This window comes from Camelus bactrianus, chromosome 9 (genome assembly GCF_048773025.1).
Source record: "Camelus bactrianus isolate YW-2024 breed Bactrian camel chromosome 9, ASM4877302v1, whole genome shotgun sequence".
In the NCBI taxonomy this organism is placed as follows: domain Eukaryota; kingdom Metazoa; phylum Chordata; class Mammalia; order Artiodactyla; family Camelidae; genus Camelus; species Camelus bactrianus.
The window spans coordinates 7,315,903-7,343,752 of NC_133547.1; the positions used below are offsets into that span (position 1 = coordinate 7,315,903).

At 49.7% G+C, this 27,850-nt stretch overlaps 1 protein-coding gene across 3 annotated transcripts; it reads right to left on the minus strand.

The window, feature by feature from the left end:
• Positions 1–6,922: 6,922 nt before the first annotated feature.
• ZSWIM9 (zinc finger SWIM-type containing 9) lies at positions 6,923–27,815 on the minus strand. 3 transcript variants are annotated; one of them, XM_074369324.1, is made up of 4 exons: positions 27,643–27,815; positions 26,251–26,526; positions 21,258–21,570; positions 6,923–9,909 (listed from the first exon to the last, which is right to left on the minus strand). In XM_074369324.1, the coding sequence occupies exons 2-4, from the start codon at positions 26,514–26,516 to the stop codon at positions 7,717–7,719; spliced, it is 2,772 nt and encodes a 923-aa protein (XP_074225425.1). In that variant the 5' UTR covers positions 26,517–26,526; positions 27,643–27,815; the 3' UTR covers positions 6,923–7,716. The 3 variants fall into 3 exon arrangements, with proteins under 3 accessions (XP_074225425.1, XP_074225424.1, XP_074225423.1); XM_074369323.1 differs by having other exon boundaries at positions 27,647–27,804; XM_074369322.1 differs by lacking the exon at positions 27,643–27,815 and adding an exon at positions 26,951–27,469.
• Between the last annotated feature and the right edge of the window lie 35 nt (positions 27,816–27,850).

The following is a 27,850-nucleotide window of genomic DNA, read 5'->3' on the forward strand; positions in this document are numbered from 1 at the left end:
ACTCAAACCCCCTCAGACGTCAACCCACAGCTTCAGTCTCCCGAAAAGAAATAAGGAGGACTGATATATAATAATAACCAAAGACCGAGGCCCTTAGCATGCGCTAGACAGTGTAAGCACAGTATTTTCAGTTCTCAAAACCGCCTTGGAGAGTTACTATTATCCTCGTTTTCCTCATGAAGAAACTGAGGCTCACAGAGGAGCCTCAACAAGGGCGTGACAGTCGTATTGGGGGTCAGCTGCGTCTGACTCCATCCCCACACTCTTTCTGCTAAAATGAGAGCCATTGTAAGTGCAGGGTTGGAAGCTGAGGGGGCAAACTACCCTCCTCTGCTGTGTGTCCTTAGGCAAGTTACTGAATCTCTCTGATTTATTTTCCCCAGCTGGAAAACGGGCACAGTGCCTGTCTCCTGGGGTTTGGGGGGTGATGCTATAGGTAAACCACCAGCACAATGTCGTTCAGGGCTAATTAAATATCAGCACGGGGGCAGGCCTAGGACTTTGATGACTGAAGAAGACCAGATGGGGAGCTATGAAGAGAGTTCTGTACCATCCACACAGAAGAGACTTCCCGCTACCCATCTCCTGCCAATTTTTGCTACAAAGAACACAGGCCCCGTGTTGCCAGACATTCTGAGCTGGCCTGCTTCAGCAGAGTGGATTTCAAATCAGTTCTTTGGAGCCCTAAGGTTCTTCCCAGGTGCAGTGAGGCCAAGTTGGGGGCTAGGGTAGGGCAGAAGCAGGACCCTGTGTATCCCAACTCCTACTCTAACTTCAGTCATAATTTTGATGATGACAGGCAGTCTTCGAAACACATCCCATGTTTCACTGCAGTGAATCCTCAAACTTTTCTTTTTTATTGAATTATAGTCGAATTACAATGGGGTGTTAATTTCTGGCATACAGCATAGTGATTCAGTTGTACATATATATTCCTATTTATATTTTTTCATTATAGATCATCACAAGTTACTGAATATACTTCCCTGTCATTTGTTTTCTAATGTCCCTCTTATCGCCTTGTGCCCTAATTCCTCTTTTATCATCTGAATTCCTGGTACCAGTTCCTCTCCTATGTCCCCCAACTCCCCTATGACTCTCTTTCTCTAACACCCCCAATCTCCCCTGTAATATCACTGCTCTCAAATTCTGAATAGCCTCCATTCATTTAATCCGTGTAATTTATGGAGTGTCCCCTCCGTGCCAGGTACAATTTTGGGCACTGGAATTGTTCATGGTAAGCAGCTCAAGGCCACCCCCTAGTGGGAAGAATGGACATTGACCAGATAAATGGTGAAAAAGATCATTTTAGACACTGATAAAAATTTCTGAAAGAAATAATACAGGGGGATGGGATAGGTGCTGGTAGAGGGGAAGGGGTGGTGGCTTCTTTAAGTAGGGCTGTCCAGGGGATCCTCTCTTGGGAGGTGACATTTCAGCCTGAAGGGAAAAGAGTCCGATGGGCAGCCCAGGCAGAGGGAACCGCAGGGGCAAAAATTGAGTCAAGCTGGTCTTGTTTGGGGAATGGAGTGGAGTCCATTGCAGGTGACACAGGAGGGCGAGTGATAAGTGATAAGAGATATTCCCGACAATTAGGAACCGGGAAACTCCGCATTCGCTGTAGCATCCCAGTTTACCCTACATATCAGCGCTGGCAGACAGAACTTTCTCCAATGATGGAAATTTTGTAGATCTTCACTGTCCAGTACATTGAGTATCTGAAATGCGGTGAGTGTGACTGAGGAACTGAATTTTTCATGGTCTTTCATTTTAATTAATTTACTAGCCGCATGTGGCTACCTGCTACTCTATTGAACAACATAGTTATACAACTTCTCATTCGCTCTCAAAACACCAAATTCTTCCTATAACTCCCCGACCCTCCCCAGACATCCTAGCGCCCCCTACATGCCTCCACCCGCCCCTCACAGTAAGCTGCACATGCTCAGACAGCCCAGTTCTATGTGTTACAGGGATGACTCCAGGTCCAGACTGCCTGACTCCCAGTCCTGGCTCTGCCACTTCCAATGTGTGATATTGGTAAAATTACTTAACGTCTCAGCGCCTGTTTCCTCATCTGTAAAACAGGGCAACAATAGTAATGCTACCTCATTGGATTGTTGAGATGCTTCAACATGGTGCTCATTTAAAGCAGAGATGGTGCAAGCAGTTTCATTATATCATCTGTTCAACTATTGTACCCTTGCCCCTCCATATCCTTGGAGGATTGGCTCCTGGACCCCCGAAGGTATCCACTGATTCTGAAGTCCATTATAGAAAATGGTGAGTATTACATATAACCTACACACATCTTTATACTTTAAATCATCTCTAGATGACTTATGATACCTAATACAATGTAAATGATATGTAAATAGCTGTATATGTGATGCAAATAGTATGCAAACAGTTACCAGGGTAGCAAATTCAGGTTCAGCTTTTTGGAACTTACTGGAATTTCTTTTTGGAATATTTTCCATGGTCGGTTGAATGCTTGAATGTGAAAAGCGATAGTGAGGGCCAACTGTGTAGGGCTGAAAATTCCGATAATAAAAAGCTTTTCAAAACAAAAGCACTTAAATGGGGGAGGGTCGAGTTCAGTGGTAGAGAGCATGTTTAGCGTGCTCGAGGTCCTGGGTTCAGTCCCAGTACCTCCATTAAAATAAATAAATAAATAAATAAATAAATAAATAAATAAATAACCTAGTTACCTCCTCCTACCCCTCCTAAAAGCCCTCAGCATAACCGAATTACCTCCCTCCCAAAATAAAGCACTTAGCACAGCCCCAGGCGTACAGTAAGCACTGCTCTTAGGGCTGGCTTCAACACAGACTACTTTTACTAACTACCCCCACCTCTCTTCCTACAACCCGATTACTCTATAATGCCCCAAGCCCCCTATAATAATCCATTCTTCCCAAACACCCCAGTTCTCCCAAATTAGGTTATCAGATAAAAATGCAGGATGCCTAATTAAATTTGAATTTCAGAGAAACAACGAATAACCGAAATACTCTGCATTGTGAAATCTGAATTTAACTGGGCATTGGTTTTCCTCTAAGTCTGGCGAGCCTATCGGTAGGCTATCTTTGCTCCTTGAGGAATCCCCAGGGCTTCCCAAAGCCTGGTACTTAGTTGGTCTTCTAATAGTGCCAGAATTAATTCACATAATATCCCAATTCCCTCCAACTTCTCCTTATAGCTCTGGTTCTTCCCGATTGCTTGTTTCTCCCATAAGCGACAAAACCCTTCTCTTTCTAGATCACTCTGATTCCTCCATAAAATCCCAAATCCTCTATAGTCACACCTGTACTGCTTCCCACTGTATTCCCAAAATCTAGCGGTGCCTGGCACATAATAGGACCTACAGGTAATTTCTGAATGACTGATAAATTAAACGTCCTAATTCTCCCTTCTGCATTTCCACTTCCCCCAAAGCATCCCAATATTAGAACACCGATTTCTCCAGTGACCTCCCCCTAACCTCTTGTTACATACGAATTCTCCCACGCCTTCAAAACACCCAGCCTTAGTATAATCCAGCTCCCCCTATCTCACACTGATTCCTCCAACACACTCTCCGTTCCACCATGAGCACCTCACTTCCTCGGCTGTTAACTCTAATTCTTCCCACGACATCCCTTAAAACCCTTCTTACCCAGCTCGCTTGCCCTCCAGGGTTACCATGGCAACGCCCATCTTTACATGTCTCTCCACCCCTCCTGCAGCAACCCCTTGCACTGGCCGGGCCATCACCATGGAAACCGGAGCGGTCCCCTCCACCACCTTCACGCCAAGACGGAGATTCTGGGACCCAGACCCTTCGGACCCAGACCCTTCGAACCCAGTGCTCAGCGAGCAAAGGGTCCTCCCCATTCTTTTGACCCCATCAGGCTAAGCGCCCTATAAGCCGGCATACACTCAGATGGCAGCAGATTCTACTGTGCAGGCGCCCGCTCTTAGCAACCCGGCTGGAGGCGCTCAGCCTGCTGGGAGTTGTAGTTTTCGGACTGCTACCGCGGAAACACAGGTGGCCAATGGGTGAGCGGGATAGAAACCAGGTTACTGAAGCTGGGAGTCGTTGGGCGACTGTCACCATAGCAACGAGGAGGCACGATGAACCTCTAGATCTTCTAACCAATCTGCCATTTTTCTTCTTTCATCTTTCTTGCTCAGCGCTTACGTTGTACCGGACAATTCTAGGCATTGAAGACAGTGGGAGCTTATGCTTTGGTGAGGGGAGCTTGCCTATTAATAACACTGACAGACACAGATCACTAGCGAAAACAGTCTGTTCCAAGGTAATTCAGGTGCTTTGGGAGAAGTGGAAATGCAGATAATGTGAGAACCTTGGTACACTCACAAAGCCCTGTGAGATAGGTGCCATTATTATCCCGGAACGTCCACAAAGATTAAGCAACAAAAGGGCATATAGCAAGTAGTGGAATTGGGATGTGAACCAAGACCATCTGTAAGGTATAACTACAGTGCTAAACTGTGGAGACCTGCGGCATAATTTCAGGCAGTGGTAAGTGTGGTGAAGAAGGATGCAGAGAAAGGGAATGAGATGATTCTTTAAACAGACTGTTCAGGGATGGCTTTTCCGAGGAGTTGACATTTGAGCAGAGACCTGAAGGGATTGTGCTGGGCACGTAGGGCATGTAGAGATTCAAGGGTCCCTGACCTTTCGATTTTCCCTTGCCTTCCCAAAGGGCAAACTGTTACACATGCTGTTTCCTCTGCCAAGAACGTGCTTCCCTCTTTTTTTTTTTTTTTTTTCCTGTGAAACACATCCTTCAAGATCTGGTCCTGTGGGATAAATTAGGAGTTTGGGATTTGCATATACACGCTTGTATATATAAACTAGATAAAGAATAGGGTCCTACTGCATAACACAGGAAACTATATCCAATAGCTTGTAATAGCCTATAATGAAGAATATATATATATGTATATATATATATGCACATATATATACATATATATATATAAAACTGAATCACTATGCTGTACACCTGAAACTAACACAACATTGTAAATCAACTATATTTCAATTAAATAAAAAAAGATCTGGTTCAGTGAAGAAAATACTGCTCTGCCTTGTTTTGCTGATCATAAATCTCTTCCTTGGCTGGACTCACATTTGATCCATTTGTCACAATAAAGCTGCCAGGGGTAATTTTAATTTTGTACAGTCAATCAAGCCATGCCCCTGCTTTAAAAAGTTTGCAACTGTTTTCCACTGCTCTCAAAATAAAGACTTACCTCCTCCTGTACCTATAAGGCCATGCTGATGTCACTATCCACATCTCTCCTTTTCTCCCCACACCCCCTCACCGACTCAGCCTTCTCCAATTTATATTATGGTATGACCTCTTTCCCTCCCTCAGACTTTCTTTAACCCACATCCCAGAATCTAATGATAAAAGAGTCAAGCGGAGAGGTCTGGGACATTGGTCTGCACTGGACTATTGTTGGGTTTGCCTGCCCAGGATTCATCTTCCCTCCTCACTCTGATTCTGTACATTTTGTCTGCCCTGTCGACCTGCTAAAGGAAAGAGCAGATGTCCAGTTTGACTGATTAGGGCAGTGATTCTCCAAGTGTGGTCTCTGAACCAGAAGCAGCAGCATGATTTGGAACTGATTACACATGCAAATTCTCAAGCCCGACCTCAGACCTCTTGAATTAGAAACTCAGAGGATTGGGCTCCCCCTACCTGTGTTGTAACAAGATCTCTGTGTCATCAGTTTCCTAAGGTCTGCTCAAGTTGGAGCGTCTGATAAACAACAAACCATAAAAGACACATAAACCATAAGTGCTTATTGTTAAATACCTCTGAAGTGTCATGGGTGTTACACAGCATCAACATAACCATAATTAAGACTGATACACTTCGTAAGTCCAATCAGCTTCTTCCTTGAGATTTGATACTTGGACGCTGGTAGGAAGGTCCTTGGGGATCAAGATGTGAGGGGATGAGATTAGGGCTTCATGAAGCACTCATTCTCAGCCACAGGAGATAGCCTTCTTTTGAAGAAAACTATGACACAAAGGACGGAAGACAAGGGCAAAACCTGACATTATTTGAGACCCTGGATTCATCTGCCCTCAAAGACATTGATGTCCCGGTGACATGAATGGCTGGATGACCTTTTACATTGAGCTCCTTTTTTTTGCTACTCGAAGTGCACTCCCCAATCCAGCAGAAACCGCATCATCAGAAAAGCACCGCAGACCTCCGGATCCAGCTTTACTCTAACAAGGATGATGCGTGTTGACATTAAAGTTTGAACAGTGCTGAGCGAATTCCTCCCGGACATCTGTTACCTACAGAACTCAGTCCCCTTCACCAGTTGTGATAACAGAAATCCCAACTCAGATCGCCTCAAGCATGAAAATATCTTTTCTCTTAGGAAGCCCTCCAGTAGGGCAGACTCTAGGGACTCAATCAGGTCAAGCATGTGTGCAGATTTTCTTTATCTCTTAGCTCTGTCATCCTCATGTGATAGCAAGATGCTTACAAACAGGTCTAGTCCTAACCATCTCATTCAGGGGGTTCTCCTCGAGACTGAGAAATCCTTTGAAAGCCTTCCACCCTAAACAGACCCATCGGCCAGGATGGGGTCTCACACCCATCCTGAAACCAATCCCCAGCACAGTGGCCAAGATTGCCATGGGCTAGTCATTGGAGGGTGGAATCCATGGATGTTGGCAAGTTGCCACCATGGCACTCTGGTCCAGGCAGGGAGGATGAGGGCTGAGTTGCCATGGAGATGGATTCATCTGGGGCCCCTTCATTCTATCTAGCCCAGGAGGGCCCTGTTAGAAAAAAAAAAATGAAGGATTGCTGGATCATCTCAATTTCCCTGTGGGTCTGGGCCTCCCACCCTTCCCCATGAGCCAAGAACTCAGCACAGAAACCAAAATAATAGTTTTATTCCAATCTTGCACCACGATAGTCCAGACAGTTCCCCTCCCCCAATGGTGAGCCTCCAGCCCATCCCACCAGACTCCCAGTGCCCCCTCTCATTCTGCCTCTTCCGGGAATGAACAACCTGAAGGCAAAGGGGACCCAAGACTCCAGGCCTTACAGAAATACCAAAATCACTCCCCTCTCATTTCTTCCCTCCCCATCACCTGTACCTTTCCTTTGTCAGCTGCTTTTTCCTTCCCTCTCCACCATTCTTGTCTCTTTCTCCCCTCCCCGGCCCCTCTTTCCTCTCCTGCCTTCCTCTGCCTGCCCCCACTTCTTCCCTATTTCTGCCTCTTTTCTTGTCCACTCTCCTCCATGTGTGTCGCCCCTTTGTCCTTCCACCCCTTACCTCTCCTTCATTACCCCTTGCTATTTCCCACCTCTGCCAGGCTGTCCCCTCATCCTGGTGTCCTCCCCTCCCCCACGTTTATCCCCTTCTTCCTCCTGCCCTGGGCTGACCTGTCTACATCCCTTATCACGCATTTCCTCTCCTGAGGGAAGCCCTTGGGATCCACCCTGGCCACCACCATCTCCCACAGCTGCGGCTCCAGGACCTCAGAGACCACACCGTCGGCTTCCCCTTGGACCCAGAGAGGCAAACTGCCAAGATGAGGTCACTGGATGACACAGGGGATGGCCGGGGGGCTGGGGTGGCCTCCTTGGCATCAGCCCTGTTATCTTTGGGATTGAAGAATGCCCTTCTGCCCTCATAGTGGAGGGTGACGGGCGGGGGCTGGGAGACTCAGGGCTCCGGGTCTCTCCCCCAGCAATCCCTGAGCAGGTCCATGTGGAATAAGGCTGCCCCGGTGAGGAGGCGCGCGGCGAAGAGGTGGCGGCAGGGCAGGCGGCGGGCGGCGTGGATGGAGCAGCTGCAGCGCGTCAGGGCTCCATCCAGGAAGAAGTCCGAGGTGCCGTCCTTCAGGGCAAAGCCGGCTCCCATCCAGTGGAAACCACGGGTCCCGTGCTGCCGGGCGAAGGCCAGCTCTTCCGCCACCAGGTCGGCCAGCTCTGGTCCGCAGGCTGCTCGGAACTTGGCCAGGGGCTCCCAGTCCACCTCCTCCTCTTCCGAGGGGCAGCAAGGCCTCTTCGGTTCCCTTGGGCCTTCTTCTCCACTTCCTTCCTGCAGGCTCTCCCCAGCTACCAAGTCCATCCTCCTTATCCTTGCCCATTCTGGGTCACCCTCAAACACAGTCCCCATGGGGGTGCCGCTCAGGACTCCATTCCCCAGTGCTAGACACCTCCCTCCAGTGTCTCCACACTCCGCCCCCTGCACTCCTCTGCTTTGGGGGCCCCCAGACCGGGCACACCCTCCATCTCCATTCTGCAGGCCTGTCCCCCTCGGGTCCCCCAGCTGGACCAGAACTACATCCCCCAGGTCCCTCCTTCTTTTAACACCCAACCTCACTCCTCTCTCTTCTCTGGTCTCTGGCCCTTTCTGCCTCCCATCTCCCCACTGGGGCCCTCTTTGGTCTCCGTTCTCAGGGGCCAATTCCACCGGCTTCTCCATATGGCTCCCCCTCCAGTTTTGGACCTCCAGCCCCCTTCCTTTCTCCGCTTCCCACTGAGGCCCCTTCCAGTCTCTGGCTTTCAGTCCACTCGCCCTCTCATCTTGCAACCGGGCCCGGCTCCAGGTGTTCCCGTCCAGACTCCCGGCCCTCTCATAATCAAGCGGGGTCCCCCTCCCGTCTGCAGTCTCCAGCACCCTAACTCTTCGGTCCTCCAACTGGGCCACCCTCCGAGTGTACCCATCCAATCCTCTCAACCTCTGGGCCTCCAACGGGGCCCCCCTCCAAATATAACCTTCTAGTCCGCCATCTTTCTCACCCTCCAACGGACTCCCCCTCCAGTCTCTGATCTCGGGACCTCTCAAGTGCTCCTTCTCCAACTGGGACCCTCTCCAGACATTCCCTTCTAGACCTCTTCCCTTCTGGTTTTCCGACTGGAACCCTCTCCAATCTCGAACTTGCAACCCCCTCCCCTTCTCGCTTTCTGCCTGAGCCCCTCCCCGGTCTCTGGGCTCCAGTCCTCTGATCCACTCCTTCTCTAACTGGGCTTCTCTCCAAATACTTCCTTCTTTCGGGGTCCCTCCCCAGTCCCCAGTCTCCTTCAGGCCCTTCAGCCTCTCCTTCTCCACCCGGCTTCCCCTCCCCGGCTCACTCTCCAGCCAAGGCCCCCCATCGTCGGAGACGTCGGGCGCCGCCTCCCCAGCCGCATCGGCCCACTGCATGGCCACCAGGTCTCGCAGGCACTGCGCCACGCTGCGCGAGGGACTCAGGCGGCGGAGCAGGCGCCGGCGGTGGCCGCGCACCAGAGCGCACGCGTCCAGGTCCCGCGCCGCCTCGAAGGCGCGGAAGCGCACCCACATGTCGCGGCGCGGCGCCCAGTTGCGCTCGAAGTAATCGACGAAGGCCGCCGGGCCGTGGGCGCGCAGCTCGGCCAGCGCCTCGGCGTAGGCGGCGGGCGACAGGGCGCCCGCCAGGCGACACAGGCGCGGCCACAGGCCCGGGTCCTCGCGGCGGGCGCCGCCCAGCTCCTGAGCCTTGCTGAAGAGCGTCTCCAGGCCCTGCGCGCGGCAGATCTGCACGCGCGCGCCCGGCAGCAGCTGGCGCACGGCGGGCAGCTGCGCCGCCACCTCGGGCCCGGCCGTCAGGCAGCGCACGCGGCCCTTGACGTCGGGCGCGCTCTGCAGCAGCGAGGCCAGCGCGAAGCGCAGCAGGCTCGGCGTGCCCGGCCGCGCCACGCAGCAGGCGGCCTGGCGCGCGCGGCCCGCGCCGTCCACGCACAGCACCGCCAGCAGGTCCAGCGCGCCCTGCAGCCCCGGCAGCCGGTCCACCAGGAGCATGCGCGGGAAGCGCCGCAGCAGCGCCCGCGTGCGCGACGTCAGAAAGAACACGGTCTCCACCACCGCCTGGTCCTCCACGAACACCAGCTTCACCTGCGGGCGGAGACGGGGAGGCAGGGACAGCGGTCAGCAGACGCCGGAGGTCGGCCCGCCTGCGATTTGCCCCCATCCTAGGCAACGCGAATCCATCCATTCTTTCAGACGTGCGTGCATTGATTCCTTTGACCCGCAGGAGGCGGTGCAGGGGATGGTTAAAAACGCGGACCCCGGAGGCAGATTACCTGGTTTTACCATCCTGACACCGCCACCTAATAACTGTGATTTTTGCCTACTAGACCACCTCTCTGAGCCTCAGTTTCCCCTACTGGGAATTGAGTATTCATTCCTTCACGCGCTGCGAGGCAGCCTAGGACAGTGGTTCTCAAAGGGTAGGCCCCGGACCAGCAGTGTCAGTATCACTTGCTGGGACTTTGATAGAAATGCATATTCTCAGCCCCACCGCAGTCCTGCTGAGTCAGAAATTATGGGGAAGGGGCCCAGCAATCTGCCCTCCGAGGGATTCCCACGCATGTTCAAGTAAGAGAGCCACTGGGCTAGGAGTAAAACGCATAGACTGTGCAGGTAGACTGCCTAGGTTTGAGTCCTGGCCGCACCACTTTCTAACCTTGTGACTTCAGCTCCCTGTGCCTCAGTTTCCTCCTTAACCTCCTTGTTTCCCAGTTTTCCCTTCTGGGAACTGAAACTGCCCGGAGCCCCCACTTCCTGGCTGTGTGGCTTCTGGCAACTGCCCTGACCTTCATCTCATTCACCAAATGATGACGATGAGACTATGTCTGTGATTGGAAGAATGAAATGATTAGAACATTGAGAAACACTGCCTGGCACAAATATTACCATTATCCTACAAAACTCACTGGACAAATAGTAAGTGCTAAGTGTTTGTTATACTATAATTATCATCCCTGCTTAAAGACCACATGCTCATAAAAGTTCTCTGACCACCCCACCTAAGCAAATGTAATAAGGAAGAACAAATCTGACTCCATATTGGATCTGTTTCTTTTACTTTAACATTTGTATTCTATTGCTTTTGCTACAAGTTAATCACCAAAGGGATGTTGCCAATAAGCTTAAATTATACGTGAGGGCTCATCTCTGGGAACCCTGCCTCCCATGCCTGAGCCTTAAGCTAAAATGCCTTTGTTTAGCTCACAGGAAACACCCTGACCAGGCCCACCTATGCATGGCTGCAGGAAACAAATTTACACATCCCCTCTGGAGTTTGGCCAGAACCAGGAAATATTTGCAACAGCTCACTGCCTTTTTCACTTTACCTCCTCATCTCCCCTGTCTTTGTTCTGTAAAAGAAACTAGCATCCAAACCCGGGCAAGATGTTTCTTTGGGACACTAGTCCACCATCTTCTCAGTCAGCTGGCTCTCTGAATAAAGTTGCTATTCCTTGCCCTAACAAGTCATCTCTAGATTTATTGGCCTGTCGTGTGGCAAGCAGTATGAGTTTGTACTCAGTGGCACAAACACCCTGGCTCTCTCTACACTTACAGCCATGACACCTACGTGAAGCATGTTACATCTTTATTTATTAGTTTGCTTGTTGCCTGTTTACCCTTCCTAAAAGGTAAGCCCCCCAAGGGTATTGTTCCCGTTCACTTTTGCATCCCTCAGTGCTCTGAATGGCATCTGGCCTGGGCAAAAGCTCAATACATCCTGAATAACTGAGTGCACCAGGGTGCGAGTGTGCAGCATAACCACTGGCCTCTTCTCTGGAGTGCAAGTTCAGGGAATACAGTCTAGGTTTGAATCCTGTCTTTGTCTCTTTCTAGCTGTGGGACCCTGGGCAAGGGACTTCCCCTAGCATTTTAGTCTCAATTTCCTTGTCTGCAAAATGGGAATAATAATGTCTATCTAATAGTTGTGGTGAGGCTACAAGGAGATTATTCATGCTCAGAACTTGCAATGATGCCTGGCATGTATCAAATCCCAGCCGTCACTACTATCTTACTTGAGTTCTCAGCAGCAATCAGTACAGTAATGCCGACCCTTTCTGGATCATGGGTCTCTCTTGGCTTCTGTCACCCTGGAGAATCCTGACTTTCCTCCTTCTTCCCAGGCCTCTCCTCTGCAGTCTCTTCTGCCTGCCCCTCGCCCTCTGCTCCACCTCTAAATGTCACTGCATCGCAGATTCTGTCCTGGCCCACTCTTCTCCTCTCTCCTGTCTTTAGGCTCTGCGAAGGGCATCTCATTCAGTCACACGGCCTTCAGCATCTCTAAGTTGACAACTCCTAGGTCTGTATCCCCAGGCTCTAGACCTACCTATTTAACTGCTTCAGCAACAGTATGGCCCCTTGGACAGCTCACATGTCGCCTGAGATTGATGGCCCAAAGCCACCCTTGATTCTAAATACCCACCTTGATTCTAACCTGCCACTTCTGACTCCACCATCCACTCCAGAGCTCAGACTGGCTCTTGGTTCTTCTCTTTCTTCACTCTGCACATGCAATCCATCCCCACATCCTAGCAGCGACCTTCAAAAGGAGTCCAGAATCTGACCTCTTCTCCCCATGCCCATGGCCACTATCCTGGTCAAAGCTTCCCTGCCGTCTCTCATTTGAATTATTGTGGTTGCCTCCTCACTGGGCTCCCTGTCTCCTCCTGAGCCCTCTTGTCTGTCCCCACATGGGGAGACATTTTTAAAACTCCAATCAGATCACCCCCACCCCACTTAAAAACCCTTCCCAGAACTTGCGATCACACTTCAAGTCAAATCCAGAGTTCATGCCACGGCTACGCACTGGGCGATCAGGCCCTTGGACCTCATCTTCTATCCCTCTTGTCTGCCTTGGCTTCAGCCAGTCTGGCCTCTTTATTATTGCACGAAAGACCTTTACTGGGGTAGGGAGATAAGCAACGATCAGCTAGGGCCCCCTCTACCAGGCAGGCGGCTATGCTCTTATAAGCCAGTCTCTGTCAGAGCTGACTCAAAGCTGCAGAACCCAGATTGGAATATGGTTTGAGCACGGATCTCTTCACAAATCATTCTGCCATGATCTAACTTCCTCCTACAAAACTGGTTAAAAAGCAATGCACAGTTCTTAGCTTTTAAAGGAAAAACAAAAATCAAACCCAATTCTGTTTTAAAAAAAGAAAGAAAAAAGGTTGAGTCGAGTCCAGAAAGAACAAGAAAATTGCTTCCCTAATCCTGAAATTATACATAAAGCATCTTAAATCAAAAAGAAATTCAATAAATGTTACAAAAAAGCCTACTCAGCTTATCGCTGAATAAGTTACATTTTTTTCAACCATTGTTAATTTTTATATCTGCTATGACTTTATGATTTCATTGGTCTCAGCAGATGTTTCCATCTAGAACTGCTCTGTCCAATATAGTAGCCTCCAGCCACATGTAGTTATTTGCATTTAAATTAATATTTTTAAAGATATAAAAATTCAGTTGGTCAGTCACACTGGTCATATTTCAGTGCCCAAAAGCCACATGAGGCTAGTGCCTACTCCATTGGGTGGTGCAGATCAAGGATGTCTCCATCATCATAGAAAATTCTAGTTGACGACACCAGTTGAGAAACTAACATAAAGATAAAAGTCATCAGATGTTAACTAGACATAACATGGTAATCATTTCACTATATATAAATATCAAATCATTGTACTGTACACCTGAAATTAACATAATGTTATATGTCAATTACATCTCCCCCAAAAAAGAAGAACAAAATCGTAATAGGAACAATGGGTTAAAAACCAATACCTTACATGTTTCTATGGTATCAGGTAAGTTCTGATCTTTTTCTCCTTGAGAGGCAGGAATAAGAGAAAAGAGAATACAGCAAAATGTATTTACCTTGAGACTTTCCCAGAGATGGCAAGCACTTGTCTAATTAGAAGCTGACTTCCATTCTTAAAGAGAAAACTTAGATTTCTGATATTGGGGTTTCTTTCTAAAGAGGGCACAGAAGCTTTCCTTGCATAGCCTTTTGTTCATTGAACAGCATTTACTGAGCACCTAGTGTGTGCCTCATGTCATACTAGCCTTGAGGAGAGAGAGGGGACTGAGACTGGCCCCAGTCCTGCCCTGTTGGACTGGCCAAGACTCTGTGAACAATAGCACAACCAGTGTTGCCTTCAGCACAGAGGCCCAATGACTGGACAGTTAAGTGTTCCTGGACCCTGGAGCCAGACTCTAGGGATACAAAGCCAGGTTCTTCCTCTTACTAGCTGTGTGAATGTATGCACCAGCTGTGTGACTTAGGGAAAGTGTCTGAACTTCTCTGTGCTGTGTCTGAGCATGGGAGCTGCTCCCATCCTCAAAGGTGAGGAGCATAGCTACATTGACCCTACAAAGTTGCTATGAGGATTAAATGGGTTAATCTGCGTGAAGTGTGTAGCACAGTGCCTGGTGCAAGGCCAGTGTTTATTGAGTGACAACTGTTATTATTACTATTATTATTTCCAGAGCATGGAGGGCATGCTAAAGAGAAGGGCTAGCGGTACTAGGGTTGGTGTGGGGCCCTCTGACTGAGTGAGGTTCATTGCTGAGACGGTGACCATTATCTTCCTTATATCATAGACATGGAAACTGAGGGTGAAAGATTCCAGGTTTGCAGTAAAGGATTAACTCAGCAGGTCTGGGTTGTCCAAATCCTGCACATTCCAAAGAAATATTTGGCTCTATCCTGACTCCTGGGAGAGCGCCTCCAAGCCCTTGGAATGTTCTGCCTAAGAGAGACTTCCTTCACCTGGGGGCTTGAGCCAATCTGGACAATCTATGCTAACAGCCGATTTACAGTGGGGGCCTTGGACTGACCTCTAGAGGGGCTGGAGCCTGAGGTCAGCCACTCAGGCAGTCAGTCATGTGTCCATGACCAAACCCCAATGAAAACTCGACTCAGGGCTCGGGTGAGCCTCCCCGGTGGGTGACACCCGGTGTGTGTTGTCACACATCATTGCCAGGAGAAATAATCACTGTCCAGATGCCTCCCCTGGGAGAGACAAATGTAAGCAGCATCTGGTCTCCCCAGACTCTGCCCCATGCACTCGTTGGCTGATTTCACTCTGTATCATTTCACTGTAATAAACTTTAACCGTGAGTATAAATAACAGCTTTGCTGAGTTGTATGAGTCTCATGGAACCCGACGGTGGTCTTAGGGACCCTGACTCCACAGGGGAGTGACTTGTTCCAGGCCATGGAGCCAACAAGCAGTGAGGCTGGGAGTCAAGCCCAGATCATTAAGAATGGTGGGGGCCATTGATATGTTTCCATTTGAATGTCTAGAGTAAGCAAATCTACAAAGACAGAAAGTAGATTGGTGGGTCCCAGGGGCTGGAGGGAGGAGGGAATGGGGAGTGAATGCTAACGGGGTAGGGGGTTTCTTTGGGGGATGACGAAAGTGCCCTGGAGTTAGATAGTGGTGATGGTTTTACAACTTGGTGAATATATTGAAAACACACTGAACTGTACACTTGAAAACAGGGAATGTTATGATATGGGAATTGTATCTCAATAAAGCTGTTAAATGAAAAAGAGAAAGAAAAAGAAAAAGAAAAAGAAAGGGAACGTGAGCCAAAGATTTTTCTGTCTAGCCGAACTGACTTTCAAATGGTTTTCATCAAGAAAGTACTCAGATACTCTCCACGAGCCCCTCCTGATCATCCACTTGACTGGGAGCTTCAGTTAACCAAAGTTCCTGGATCATTAAATAAATATAAATATATAAAATCTTGTGTGTATGTGTGTGTGTGTAAAGAAAAAAACAGGGTTGGGGGAAGCAAGGAGTTTGGGGAAATGCGTGGGTGACATTGAAGTGGTGTGGTGACATTTGATGAAATTGGGGGAATACACAAACGAATGAATTTATCTACCAGATATGTTCTGAGCAAATCAGATGTGCTGAGCACTGCTTCAGGAGCCAGTAAGACACCTTAGAGGGGAAAGAGACAGCCTGCAAACCGAAGATAAACTTGCACAAGTTGATTTCAGGTGTATAAAGTGCTGAAGAGAACGAACCCCACACGCAAAGCGACTTCTCGGTGCCAAAAGTTCCAAGGCATTAACTCGTTCAATCCCCGTAACAATCCTGTACAACCGGTCCTGCTATTACCATCCCCATTTATCAGATGGGGAAACCAAGGCACAGAGTGGTTCAGTAGCTTGCCTGGAGTTACGCAGGTAGCAAGCACCAGAGCTGGGATTTGAACCCAGGCAGCTCGGGCCCAGGGGCCGTGCTCCTCACCACTATACTCTTTGTAAAAGTGATCCCACAGACCTGACTCACATGCTGCTGGGTTGAGGTGCACAGGGGGTGGCGGTGAACGGGGATGGAGCTGCCTAGGACGGGGCAGATTTGAGGATGCAAACGAGCGTGGGTACGCTCTCAGATACACAGATCAGTGGCACAGGGATGCAGCAACCACAGACGGTGGATTCCACAAGTGTGAACGTCGGAAACCATGCTCCTTAACACTTCACATCCGCACCTTTTCCTATATGCAAGCACATACCCTCCTTTTTCACGTGATCAGAACAATACTATTCTCCAGACTGTCCCACAGTAAACAATGACAGAATAAAAACTATGTCTGAATAGCTACACTGTATAGAGCTTCCTACTTTCTGGGCACTGTTCCTTCCACACACACACATCTAATCCTCACACATCAGTTCTAACAACCTAGGAGACAATATCTATTATTGTCCCCATTCTACAGATGAACAAACCAAGGCCTGGAGAAGTTAAGTAACTTGTTCACAACCTCTTGGATGTTCCCCAGCCAGTAAAGGGCACAGCTAGAATGCATATGAAGCTTCTAGTGTCTATCAGTATAAATCAGATCAAGTTTCCAGCTGTTACCATATCACCCCAAAAATGGCTGGTCTGTTGTAAAAATAGGCTATTGGACCCAGAGAAGATGCCCTTTGGGAGCCAGGAGGAGGGCAAAGGCTGAGACTGAGCTTCGAGAGGTTGGTGTTAACTACAGAGCAGGGAAAACAGGAGCCCCGGATTCAGACTGGGCTCCAGGAGGCCCTCACTGAAACTGCCCTCTGTAAACCTGTGGTTGTCTTTTACCCTGTGCCAAGTAATCGCAGCTCTCCCCTGACCTGGGCACTTGGCAGAGCTGCATCTCGGCACTCCTGCAGTTTGACAGGGTCATGTGACTTGCTTTGGCCAATGAACAAGACTTAAATTTCAATGGGGCAAACCTGTGAGATTCGAGCGCTGCTTGTTACTACAGCAAAACCCAGGCCATCCTGACTGTCACCGTCTTAGGACCCTCATCACTTATCCTGAAGTTTTCTTTTCTAGAGAGAAACAGACCAGTGTAGCACACTGGGACTATTGTCTATTTTTCATCTTCTCTCTTAAAATTAATTCTTCAAATGTGCAAAAATTCACGAGATCTCAAAGCCAAATAATACAAAGCTATCCAGCACCAGGTCCTCTTCCTACCTCTGTTTTCTAACCACTTTCTTGCCATTCGTTATTCTCATGTCCATCCACATCTCTTGCTATTATTCTTCTAGAGTTTCTTTATGTGAATACAAGCAAGCACACCTATATATTCTTTTCTTCATTTTATACATAAAACATGTTATGTACACTGTTTTGCTCCTTGCTTTTTTTTTTTTATAATGGAGAGATCTGTTCAGATCAGTTCCTAGAGTTGTCCTAATTCTTGCTTAAAGCTGCATAGTATTCCATCAATAGATGTCCCACCATCTTATGTAACCATTACCCATTGGTGGGTTTTAGTTATTTCCAATCTTTTGCTTTCATGAACACAATGATTAATCTTGCACAGAAGTCATTTGAAACCTGAACAACTATGTCTTCAGGACAAATTCTCATCAGGGAGAGGGAGTCAAAGGGTGAGTGATTTGGTCACTTTGATAGACATTGACAAATTGTACCAGTTGACCATTTAGTATTCCTCAAAAGTAGCACACTGATCAATGTTCACCCTTCTCAGACAAAGCATACACGTAAGAGAGGGCTGCAATATTTCCGTGTGAGATGCAGCTCTCTCCAGCTTGCTTGTTGGTTACCCTGGAGCCAGCCACAAAGAAGGCAACGGAGACGTGATTGGAATCCTCAGCCCACCATTCCCACTTCAGGGCAGATTATAAAAGGTCTTAACACCTCCCCAGTTGAAGCAGCCCCTCAGTCTTGACTATGGTTGGGGCTTTTGGGTACACTCTTCTTGTCTGACCCTTTCCCAAGGCCAGGTGAGCCACCTCAATGCAGGGGGTCCCAGACATTCAGCTGCTCAAAAATAATCCCTCTTTTGGGAAACTGCTAGAAGCAGAAAGAATAATATCTGATTGTTGCTGAGCCTAGTCTTGGGATGGGAATAAAGAATTCTTTATTACCTTAATGTGGTAATGATCCAGAACTCTTTTGATGTATCTTACAAGAAAAAAAAAAAAAAAAGCCAGGAGAAACTTCCATGTAAAGGTGATGAACTAAACACATCCCTCTAATTTCACTCTTTCCTGAACCCATAGAAAAGGGATTTTTTTTTTTTTTTTTGAAGATGCAGAGGCAACAGGAAAGGAAGCCACAGGAATCAAACTTCGGAAGTTGGAAAGCAGATGGATAAGTTGACCACTGCCTACCCCCACCAAAAGAAAACAAAAACAAAAATGAAACTTGTTAGGATAGTGGTGAGGAAACAAACGAACAAACAAACAACAACAACAACAACAACAACAACAACAACAACAAAAACCCATGATTCCTAAGCTTGCAAGTGGGACCAACAGCAGAGTCCCCCAGAGGAACTGGCAAACCCAGGCAGGGTAGGAAGGTTTAAACGAAGAGTATGAGGTTGTTTTAGAAGCAGTTAGATCTTGGGCGGGAGGGTATAGCTCAGTGGTAGAGCATATATTTAACATGCATGAGGTCCTGGGTTCTATCCGCAGCACCATTAAAAATAAATAAGTAAACCGAATTACACCCCCAAAAAAAGATTTAAAAAAAATTTTTTTAAAGCAGCAGTTAAATCATCTGATGGCAGGGAGCAGGGGAGGGGGAACTTGAGGACTGAACGCCAGCTCCCCAGCCCTCTTCCCCTGTTGTGGCTCCCAGAAGCTGGCAGCTGGGTGGCTGGAGTTTTCTCAGGGGGATTTGACTGGCCCCAGAGGAAGAACAGAAAACTCTAGCAGCCAGTATGCCCCAACACATAAAGCAAGATGCAAAAAAGTGGGTATAAGATGCTACCTGGCTGGGGTAGGGGCTGAAACACGGTTAAAAATAGACATGCAAATCTATCTATGTAGGTACAGTGCTGTGCTGTCTGATATAGAAGCCACTAGCCACTTGGGACTGCTGAATTTCCATTAATTACATTAAATTAAGTCACACTAGCCACATTGCAAGCACCCAGTAGCCACATGAGCCACCCTACTGGACAGCGCAGACACAGATCATGTCGAGCACCATAGAAACATATATAAAAGATGGATAAGCAACTGGTACTCTGGCAGCCTCTGCGGAGACCTGAGGAATGGGAGGTGATAAGGGTATTTCACTACTTACCCTTTGGAACCTTTTGAATTTAGGACCATGTGTATGTTTTGCATATTCAAAAGGGCAAATTTTAATTGTTTTTTTAAAGGGAGTAACTCTTTCACTGGTCTCTTGGTTTTCTAGAAGTTCTTTCCCATTTCTTTTAAAAATATTAAGGCAGGCCAAATCCCGGGATCCAACCTTGGTTTAGGCTAGATTTCACAACAGCTTTCAAATGAGAGTTAAAAGGACAATCCCTTGGCATTGAAGTTTTTTGCTATGAATGGGCCGCTTCTTACAGCGGCGACCCTACATAGGGTGTTTCCAGGAACGAGCTAGAACTGACAGGGAGGGGTCCAAGCCTCATTTCCAAACTGGGGAATAGCAGAGCGATGAAGAGCATGGCAATGGATCCAGAACATGCAGGTCTGAAGTCCAGCTCTGTCATTAAGTAGTTGTGTGACCTCGGGCCAGTTACTTGACCTTTCTGTGCTTCCATTTCCTTATTTGGAAAATGAAGATAAAAATGATGGACTCCTTCCTCGTCATGTGCTGGTAAGAGTTAAATGAATTACAACAGGTAAAGCACATAGCAAGTGCCTGATAAATGTTAGTTAAAATCATTATCAATATTATGTGTGGATAAAGGGCTGGGTTTGGGTTGGTGGCTTGAAAGAGGGCTGGTTATTGGGCATGAGATGGAGGTAGGGGGAGTGCTCTGGACCTGATTCTGGAAAGTGAGTTCATGCCTCATCTTCATCCTGAGTTGGGACCTCTTCCATGCATGAAAGAAAAGCATGTCCAGAAGGAGTAAGCACTTTTCTTCCCTTCCTTCCTCCCTTCCTTCCTTCCTTCCTTCCTTCCTTCCTTCCTTTCTTCTTTCCTTCATTCTTTCCCTCCCTTCAAGTCCACCCTGGCCCTGAAGTTGGATCAAAGCAGCAGAAACATTCCTCCCGAAGGGGCAGTATTCTCACTGTTCCTTCAACACATGGATATTGCTAGAGACTCTGGGCCTTAGAATTGGCTGTTCCCTCTGCCAGGAACTCGCTTCCTTCTGAAGACAGAATAGGGGTCCCCTCCCTCCAGTCTCGCTTCTCTGCTTCGCCATCATTTCCTCTGAGAAGCCTTTCTTGACCACTCAAATTAAAATAGCACCGTTACAACTGTCTGGGTCCACACTCTCACCCTCACCCTCGTCTCCTTTATGATACCCCCAGTCCATCACATTATGTCATGTAGCACCTTCCCTTCTGAGTCTTGATCTGCGAGATGGGCACAGAGGTGTTTTTACTTTGTGAACACTCATCAAACTGTATACTAATCATTGGTGCATTTTCTATTTGTGTTGTTCAGTTTAAAAAAAATTTTTTTTTCTTAAGGAGCACTTTCCATCACTTTGGACCATCTTTTTCCTGGCCCTAACCCTACTGACATTATATCACATTTGGATGTGTCTGTCTATTGTTGGTTTCTCCCACGACAACGGCAGGGTTGTAGTAGCCAATCGCTGCCAGTGGCTATTTAAAATTTCGCATCGTTAAAATAAAATAAAAAATAAAATTTAAAAAATTTGGTTGCTCCATCCTCCTGGCTACATTGCAAGTACCCAACAGCCACGCGTGGCTGGGGGCTACCATACTGGGCGGCCCAGAATCATACGGCATGAGCATCGCGGCAGAAAAGTTCTACTGGAGGCCCTGCCCTAGAGGATGAGGGTAGGGACGGTGTGTGTCTTGCCGGCCGCCTCCCCAAAGCCTGGATAAATACGTACGGAATGAACGCGCGAACGGATGAATGAGAGGAGAGGATGGATGGGTGGGAGGATGGATGAATGAATGGGCCCGCGAGACTTGGGCGTGGCTCTCCCCCGCCCCCAGCCTGCCTCTCGCGAGACCCCACCTTGGCCTCGGGGTCGGTGCGGAAGAGCCCCTCGAGCACGTGCAGGGCGTCCAGGACGCCGTGGTCGCGGCCCTTGCAGTAGGAGAGCAGGCGGCGCACGTCGGCCGGGGCCACGAACTGCTTGGAGATCTTGTTGGTGGTGCGCACCGGCAGGCAGGCGTTGGCCAGCAGGTGGCCCGGGCGGAAGTAGTAGGCGAACTCGAGCGGGCAGGCCGGGTGCGAGTGGGTCAGCTGGCACTCCGTCACCACGAGGCGGTCCCGCAGCGGGCTCAGCTTGACGATGATGAAGGCCGGGCAGCCGGGCTGGGGGGGCCTGCGGGAGGAAGGACCACGGCCGCCGTCACACCACCCTGCCGCCTGCCCTCTTCTGCCTTCGCGCTCTCCTTGATGCTTATCGTGATTTTTTTTTTTCAACATTAAGAATTGTTTCAAGCATAGAGAAGAGTATGGTTCCCTGATAGTGTTTAAGTGGACATCTGCTGTCTGAAAGGGGGTCTCTGTTTCTTCACGGAGGAGGGCTGATGTCAGCATTTTTGGTAGGACGTTTTACGTTTATAGAGCAGAGGTGGCGAGCTTGTTCTGCAAAGGTTGGGACAATAGGTACATCCTGTTTGCTAGATTGCAAACACAGCCACGGACCACGTGTAAATCAATGGGGGTGGCTGTGTGCCAATAAAACTTTATTTACAAAGATGAGGTGCAGGCTGCATTTGGCCCGAAGGCTCCTAGTTTGCCAACCCTTGTAACATAGACTGTTGGGGGCCTGGCATATAGTTGAGAAGCCTGGCTCCCAGGTGGTAAATGCCAGGGGCATCCCGCTCCATCAATATGCTCCCGTGTTGTTTCCAAATGGCCTCTGAGGAGGGGGAGACTTCCCAGGACCCACCCGGAGAACCTTTGGTCCAAACATTTAAGAACTGTGTTTGTCAAACCAGAAGAGGTTCCTTCACACAACCCATTTCTCCTCCACTCACGAGGTAAAGAAAACCCAGGAGCCTGAGCGATTTTCAAAATTGACAGAGTTTGAGGCTTTTGGCCTTAATTGAAAGCAATGAAATCAATTCCCAACCTGCAGCCATTTCTGATCCACCAAAAGGGCAAGTTCATGGCGTTCTCCCCAGTACATTTCACTAGAACAGTTTCTTGGGCTTTCGTGAAACTCTCTTGTCTGACGTCTCTGGGCCTGGGGGTTTCAGCCCCTAGAACGAGCCCCCACTTAGAGGAGGTGACCTCCTCTGTGAAGCCATGCATCTTACCAGAGCATAGCACGTCCCTCTGTGGGGGCCCGGTATCTCAAACAGTGTCTACTGTGGCCTCAACACCCCGTTTCTGCCATTTCTCTCCATCTATCTGGGGGAATAAAGCCACCCCCTCTAACTGTAAACTCCACGTGGGCAGGAATTTTGGTCTTTTTCATTTACTGCTGTGTTCCCTGCACCTCAAACATTCCCTAGTCCCTGGGAGGTGCTTGGTAAACATATGATGAGCAAATGACTGTATCCCACTGTCTGAACCCCAAGCACCAAGGCATACCTCTCATCACTCATCCCATCAAAGCCACCATCACCAAGTCTGGCCTATCATGCCTCCTAAACTCTCTAAACCGCCCACTTATCTTCCATTTCCACTGTTACCAACCGACTGTAAGTTCTTTCCTTCTTCATGAAACATCCTTCCTTCTCCCTTCTTTTCCCCTCGTTAACTCCTACTCATTCTTTGTAACTCAGAGCTAGCATCACCTCCTCCAGGAAGGATCATCCCTAGGCGAGGGCAGATTCCATCACGTATTGGGGTAATGACTAGATTGATGCCCACCTGTAACGAATGGTCCCCCACTGAATGGGGAGCTCTCCCACTGAAATTCCAGCATCTAAAACACACGCATCCTGCACACAGTGGGTGCTCAAAAGAAACCTCTTGGATGAATGAACAAACAGCATGGCCTCTAGGACCAAAAAGCCTTTTGGGTGTCGGCACACTTAACTCTCATATTTATGATCCATGACTGAAATGAAGATGAGAGGAAAGGGAGAGAGGGAGAGACAGAGAGAGAAAATGGTAAGTAAAAGCATGGGCTTTGTGGTCAAACTGTGTGGGTCCAAATTCTGGCTTTCCCCCTTTAGCAGCTGTGTTATCTTGGCAAAGTCCTTTAACCTCTCTGTGCCTCAGTTTGCTCATCTGGAAATTGGGGGTCATAGTAATACTGACCTTGCAGGGTCATTGGGAGGATTTAAACAAGAGGATGAAATTACATTAATGGTTAGAAAAGGGTCTGGTGCCTACTAAGTGGTTACTAAAAAGTAGCTCTATTTTGAAACATCTTTTTTTCTTCTAAAAGGACCATTGCTTTGTGTGGTCCACCAGCCCATTTCTTCGTGAACTTTCAGGTGCTCAAGATCTTTGTGTTTTCCAAGGCTGGTGTGTGTTGGGAAAGGTTGGCAATCTTGTTCTGGCAGGTGGGGCGGGGATAGTGTTGTGAGAGGCTAGGGGGTTGGAGGAGCCAGAGAGAGCTGGGGTGGGAGAGGGGAAGATGCGGCGATGGTGACTTGGGGGCCCCTGTGCAACTTCCAGGAAAGGGGGAGGGAGTGACCGGAAAGACAGTGCCTCTGGTCCAGCTGCCTCCCTGGCCTCTGGTTTCTCCCCTCCAGTCCATCCCCCACGAGTCCATTCCCAGAGGATCTTCCTACATCCAGAGCTGACCCTGCTCACAGCCCTCTGGAGGCTCCCCAGGGCCCCAGGATAAAGTCCCAGCCCTCAGACTCAGCCCCACAGGTCTGGGCCTTGGCACCATTCCAGCCACATCTCCTGCCTTTTCTCACATACAAATCCTCCAGACTTGGACCTTGGTCCCTGGGCGCAGAAGAGGCCCTGCCCAAGCAGCTGGAGGGTAGAGGGGCTCAAAGTAATGGGCTCCATGCCATCATCCACCAGCTCATCAACCACCTCCACGCCTGGGCTCCCCATCCAGGGACCATCCCATTGTCCACCCAGTCGCCAGGCCCAAGCCCCAGACACCATTCTAACCCCCTTGACAGCCTGTCACTCTCCAGCCCAACCCTCCTGCCCCCTGGCTCCCTCTGGTATTTGTAGACGGACAGTGCCTTCACGCACAGTACGTGCCATGTGTTTAAGTCAAATACTATACATACATAAATGTGTAAGTAAGATCCTTCAAGACTCCACTTACTGGTCACCTCTTCCAGGAAGCCTTCCAGGACCACCCTGCTGTAAGCTCGCAGTAGAGCTGACCACTCCTCTTTTATCCTCCTCCATCTCCCTCTTTACTCTTTCTCATGACTTTGGGCTACTTTTCTTTTTCTTTTCTCTTTGTTATCTTTGTCTCCTCCATTAGGTCCTGAGCTGCCCAAGGGCAGAGACCAGCTCGGGGTTCATGTGCCCCACAAAGAACATGCACACAGTAGGGGTTCAGTAAGTGTCTGTTTCTAAGTCTGTTTCTAGAATAAGCAGTGGGCAAGCTACTGAGAATCGTAATTCTCACAATAAATGTTTAACTAACTGAGTAAGAATCACTGTTAGCAAGGCTTCTGAACAATTTGCCTGCATTTGCTCATTTAATCCTCACAAAATTTAGGAGATCAGTAGTATTACCATTCCCACTTTCCCAGGGAGGAAACTGAGGCCTCCAAAGGTGACGTCCCTTGCTCAGTGTCAGTGGGCTGATCGGCCGTGGCGCCGAGGCTGGCACCCAGGCTGCCGGCTGGCTGGTCTGTGCTCTCGACTCCTGTAACAGCTATCTTGTACGCAGCCGCCCTGTGTTCCAGGCACTAGTTAAACGCCTTCCTGCGCTTGGGCTGCCGGTAGCCTCACAAAAGCCCCACGAGACAAATATGGTGATAACCCCCTTTCAGAGATGAGAACACTGAGGCTTGGAGATGTGAAGTCCTTGCCCAAAGAGACCCACCCAGGAAGTGGGGGAGCCGGCCTCAAGCAGCCTGCAGGCAGAGCCTGTGTTCCAAAGCACTCCCCTCCTGCCCGTGGCTCCTCACTCAAGGGTCTCCACCTCACACGCGTCAGGGCCAGGCAGGCAAAACGAGGAAGGAAGAGGTGGCAGAGAGCAGTGGGGTCTGGGGCAAACCTGAGCACCGATGCCCCACCTAATCAGGGTGGCCCTCTGCCACACGGGAACACTGGCTCAGCCTCTTCCCATGTTTCAAGGGATGCTGGAAACCCGACGTCGTACAGGGAAGGTTCAGGGTTTAAAATTGGGGTCAGTTAAAACACCCCTGGCCACCGGGGTATATTTCCTAGCCCTCTTGGCTTTCTTAAGCCCTTTGTGGCATTACAGTTGGAGGTAACTATTTGGTGAGCTTGTTCACATAATGTCAGTCTTCTGTCCTGTATGAAAGTTCCAGAAGGGTGGGGAATTTGTCGGTCGTGCTAAACTCCCCACCTCCTCTAAGTGAAATATCCTTGCTCCCAGCATGGGACCGGGCCCTGCATTTATTGACTGGATGGCTCTTTTTCTGTCTTTGTCCTGTGGCTTTCTCTGCAGCTCTTTGTATGTGTCCCAAACCTGGCTCTCCCCTGTTTTTCTGGGGTCTCTGGTGCCATGTCTCCATGTTTCTGGAGTTTTCTTTTTCTATGTGTCTTGGGTGTGTGTGTCTGCGTCTCTCTCCGCCTCTGAGTGGGTCTCTGTTAAAGTCTGTTGTGGGGGGTATAGCTCAGCGGGAGAGCGCATGCTAAGCACGCATGAAGTCCTGGGTTCAACTCTCAGTACCTCCATTAAAAAAAGTTAAAAAAAATAGTCTGTTAAGTGAAGCTCAACCTCTATGTGTGCCTTTATCCCTCCAGCAAACTGGCTCTGTCTCCGTCTCAGGAAGCTTCCCCCCTGGACCCTCCTGGCCTCTCTGTATTTAGCGGTTTTAGGTGGCATCCTTCCCTCGCAGTCTCTGGGTCAGGGCTCATGCTTTCCCCTCCCCCCTGCTCCCCCTCCCCTCCCGCACCGGGCAGGACAGCAGCTCAGCTCACGCACCCCACGGCGGGCCGGCTGGGCGCGCGCACGTCCTTGCACACCAGCCGCACGTAGCTGTACTTGAGCACGTCGATGAGCGTGTAGAGCGGGGGCGCGCTGGCCCAGCGGCAGCGCGCTAGGTGCATGGAGCTCTTAACGAAGAAGAGGGCCAGCCGCTGCTGGCACCATGAGTCGAAGAAGCGGCTGAACTCGGCCCACGAGAAGAAAGCCCTCTCCCGCAGCTCCTGCTCCTCCTGCCCCGCCGCCGTGCCGGGTGGGGGCTCCATCCTGGGGCGCCTGAGTGGCAAGAGTGCGAGGACAAGTGGATATCAGATCCTTCCCCTCCTGAGGTATCCAGCCTCCTCCATCTGCGGCCTGCCCCTTCTGCGCTGATTCCTCTATCCAGGTGGGGCCTGGGGCAGGATCTACCCGTTAATCTCTAGACGGGAAGCTCCAGCCCATCTCTGATCTCCTCTCACCCACTGCTTTATTCTTGGGACAGTTGGAACATATCTTCCTGATCATGAACTCCAATTCTGGTCCTCTCCTCCATCGCTGTGACCGCTAGGGACAGCTGGGGTCCCTCTCCCAAAATGACCTTTAAACTCAGAAGTGGACACTCCAAAGTGTTCCCAGTTTCCTGATAGGATCTCCTCCCTTTCTAGATGTGTCTCCTACATTTGGTGGTAACCTCTAGTGCCTCCATTTATATGGAACTCACCTTTCCATGCCTACACATGGGCTGTAACCCACATTCAGCTGTGTCCCCCTCTAAAGGCGTTCCATCTCCAGATGTGCTCTGCACACCCACAAATGGACCCCTCATCCCCTGTCATATTCTTCATATTCGGAGCACCCGTGGCTCCCTCCTACCCAGATGTGTCTATAATACTAGGCAGCTGTGGCCCCTCTCCTAGATGTGACCCCTGTGGTTTGCCACATCCTGCTGTGCCCCTGCTTCCCAGAGATGCTCCCATATCCAGACGTCCTCCCCACTAGTATGGACTCTTCGCCTACAGGTGTGTGCCCCATTCCCTTGTGGCCCATTCTCAGAAGTGCCACCAATATTCATCTGTGGTCCCCTCCTGCCCAGATGCACCGCCTAGTCTGCCTGTGACCCCCTCTTCCCATCTACAGCTGTCGTCCTCCCCAGATATGCGTCCTCGTCCTGGACAAGCCCCCCCGTCCTCAGATGGGCTTCATCACCTCGGATGCTCCCCCACGTCCAGCTGCGCCTCCCACCTCGTGCAGCCCCTCCCAGCCGTCTCCTACCTCCTCAATCCCTCCCAGCCCCGCCCGCCGCGGCACTCCCCCCAGCCCCGCCCGCCGCAGCACCTCCCATCCCGGCTGTCCCACCCAGCTGTGCCTCTCCCCTCCCCCAGATGTGCACCCTTCCCGCCCCTCCCCACTCACCTACCCGCCCCAGAGCGGCGTCCACCTCCCACAATGCTCCGCGCCGATGCCCGGCCCGGCCCTTGCTCCCGGGATGCCCCGCGCGGCCTCCCGCCTCTCTTCCCGCCGTGCCTCGCGTAGCGGCTTCCACCGAATGTATTTCCCCGCTGGTCACTTCTCAGACCAGTAGCCACATCCACTCATTCAGAGCAAGAGAAGGCCCGGGGCT

Bases quoted from the DNA above. Each gene is read 5' to 3' on its own strand.
- ZSWIM9 (XM_074369322.1), bottom strand. The intron at 21,571-26,250 runs GTGCGTGAGCTG...TTCCTCCCGCAG, and splicing joins CCCAGCCGGCCCGCCGTGGG to GCCCCCCCAGCCCGGCTGCC. The intron at 9,910-21,257 runs GTGGGGTCTCGC...CTCCGCCCGCAG, and splicing joins GCACCGACCCCGAGGCCAAG to GTGAAGCTGGTGTTCGTGGA.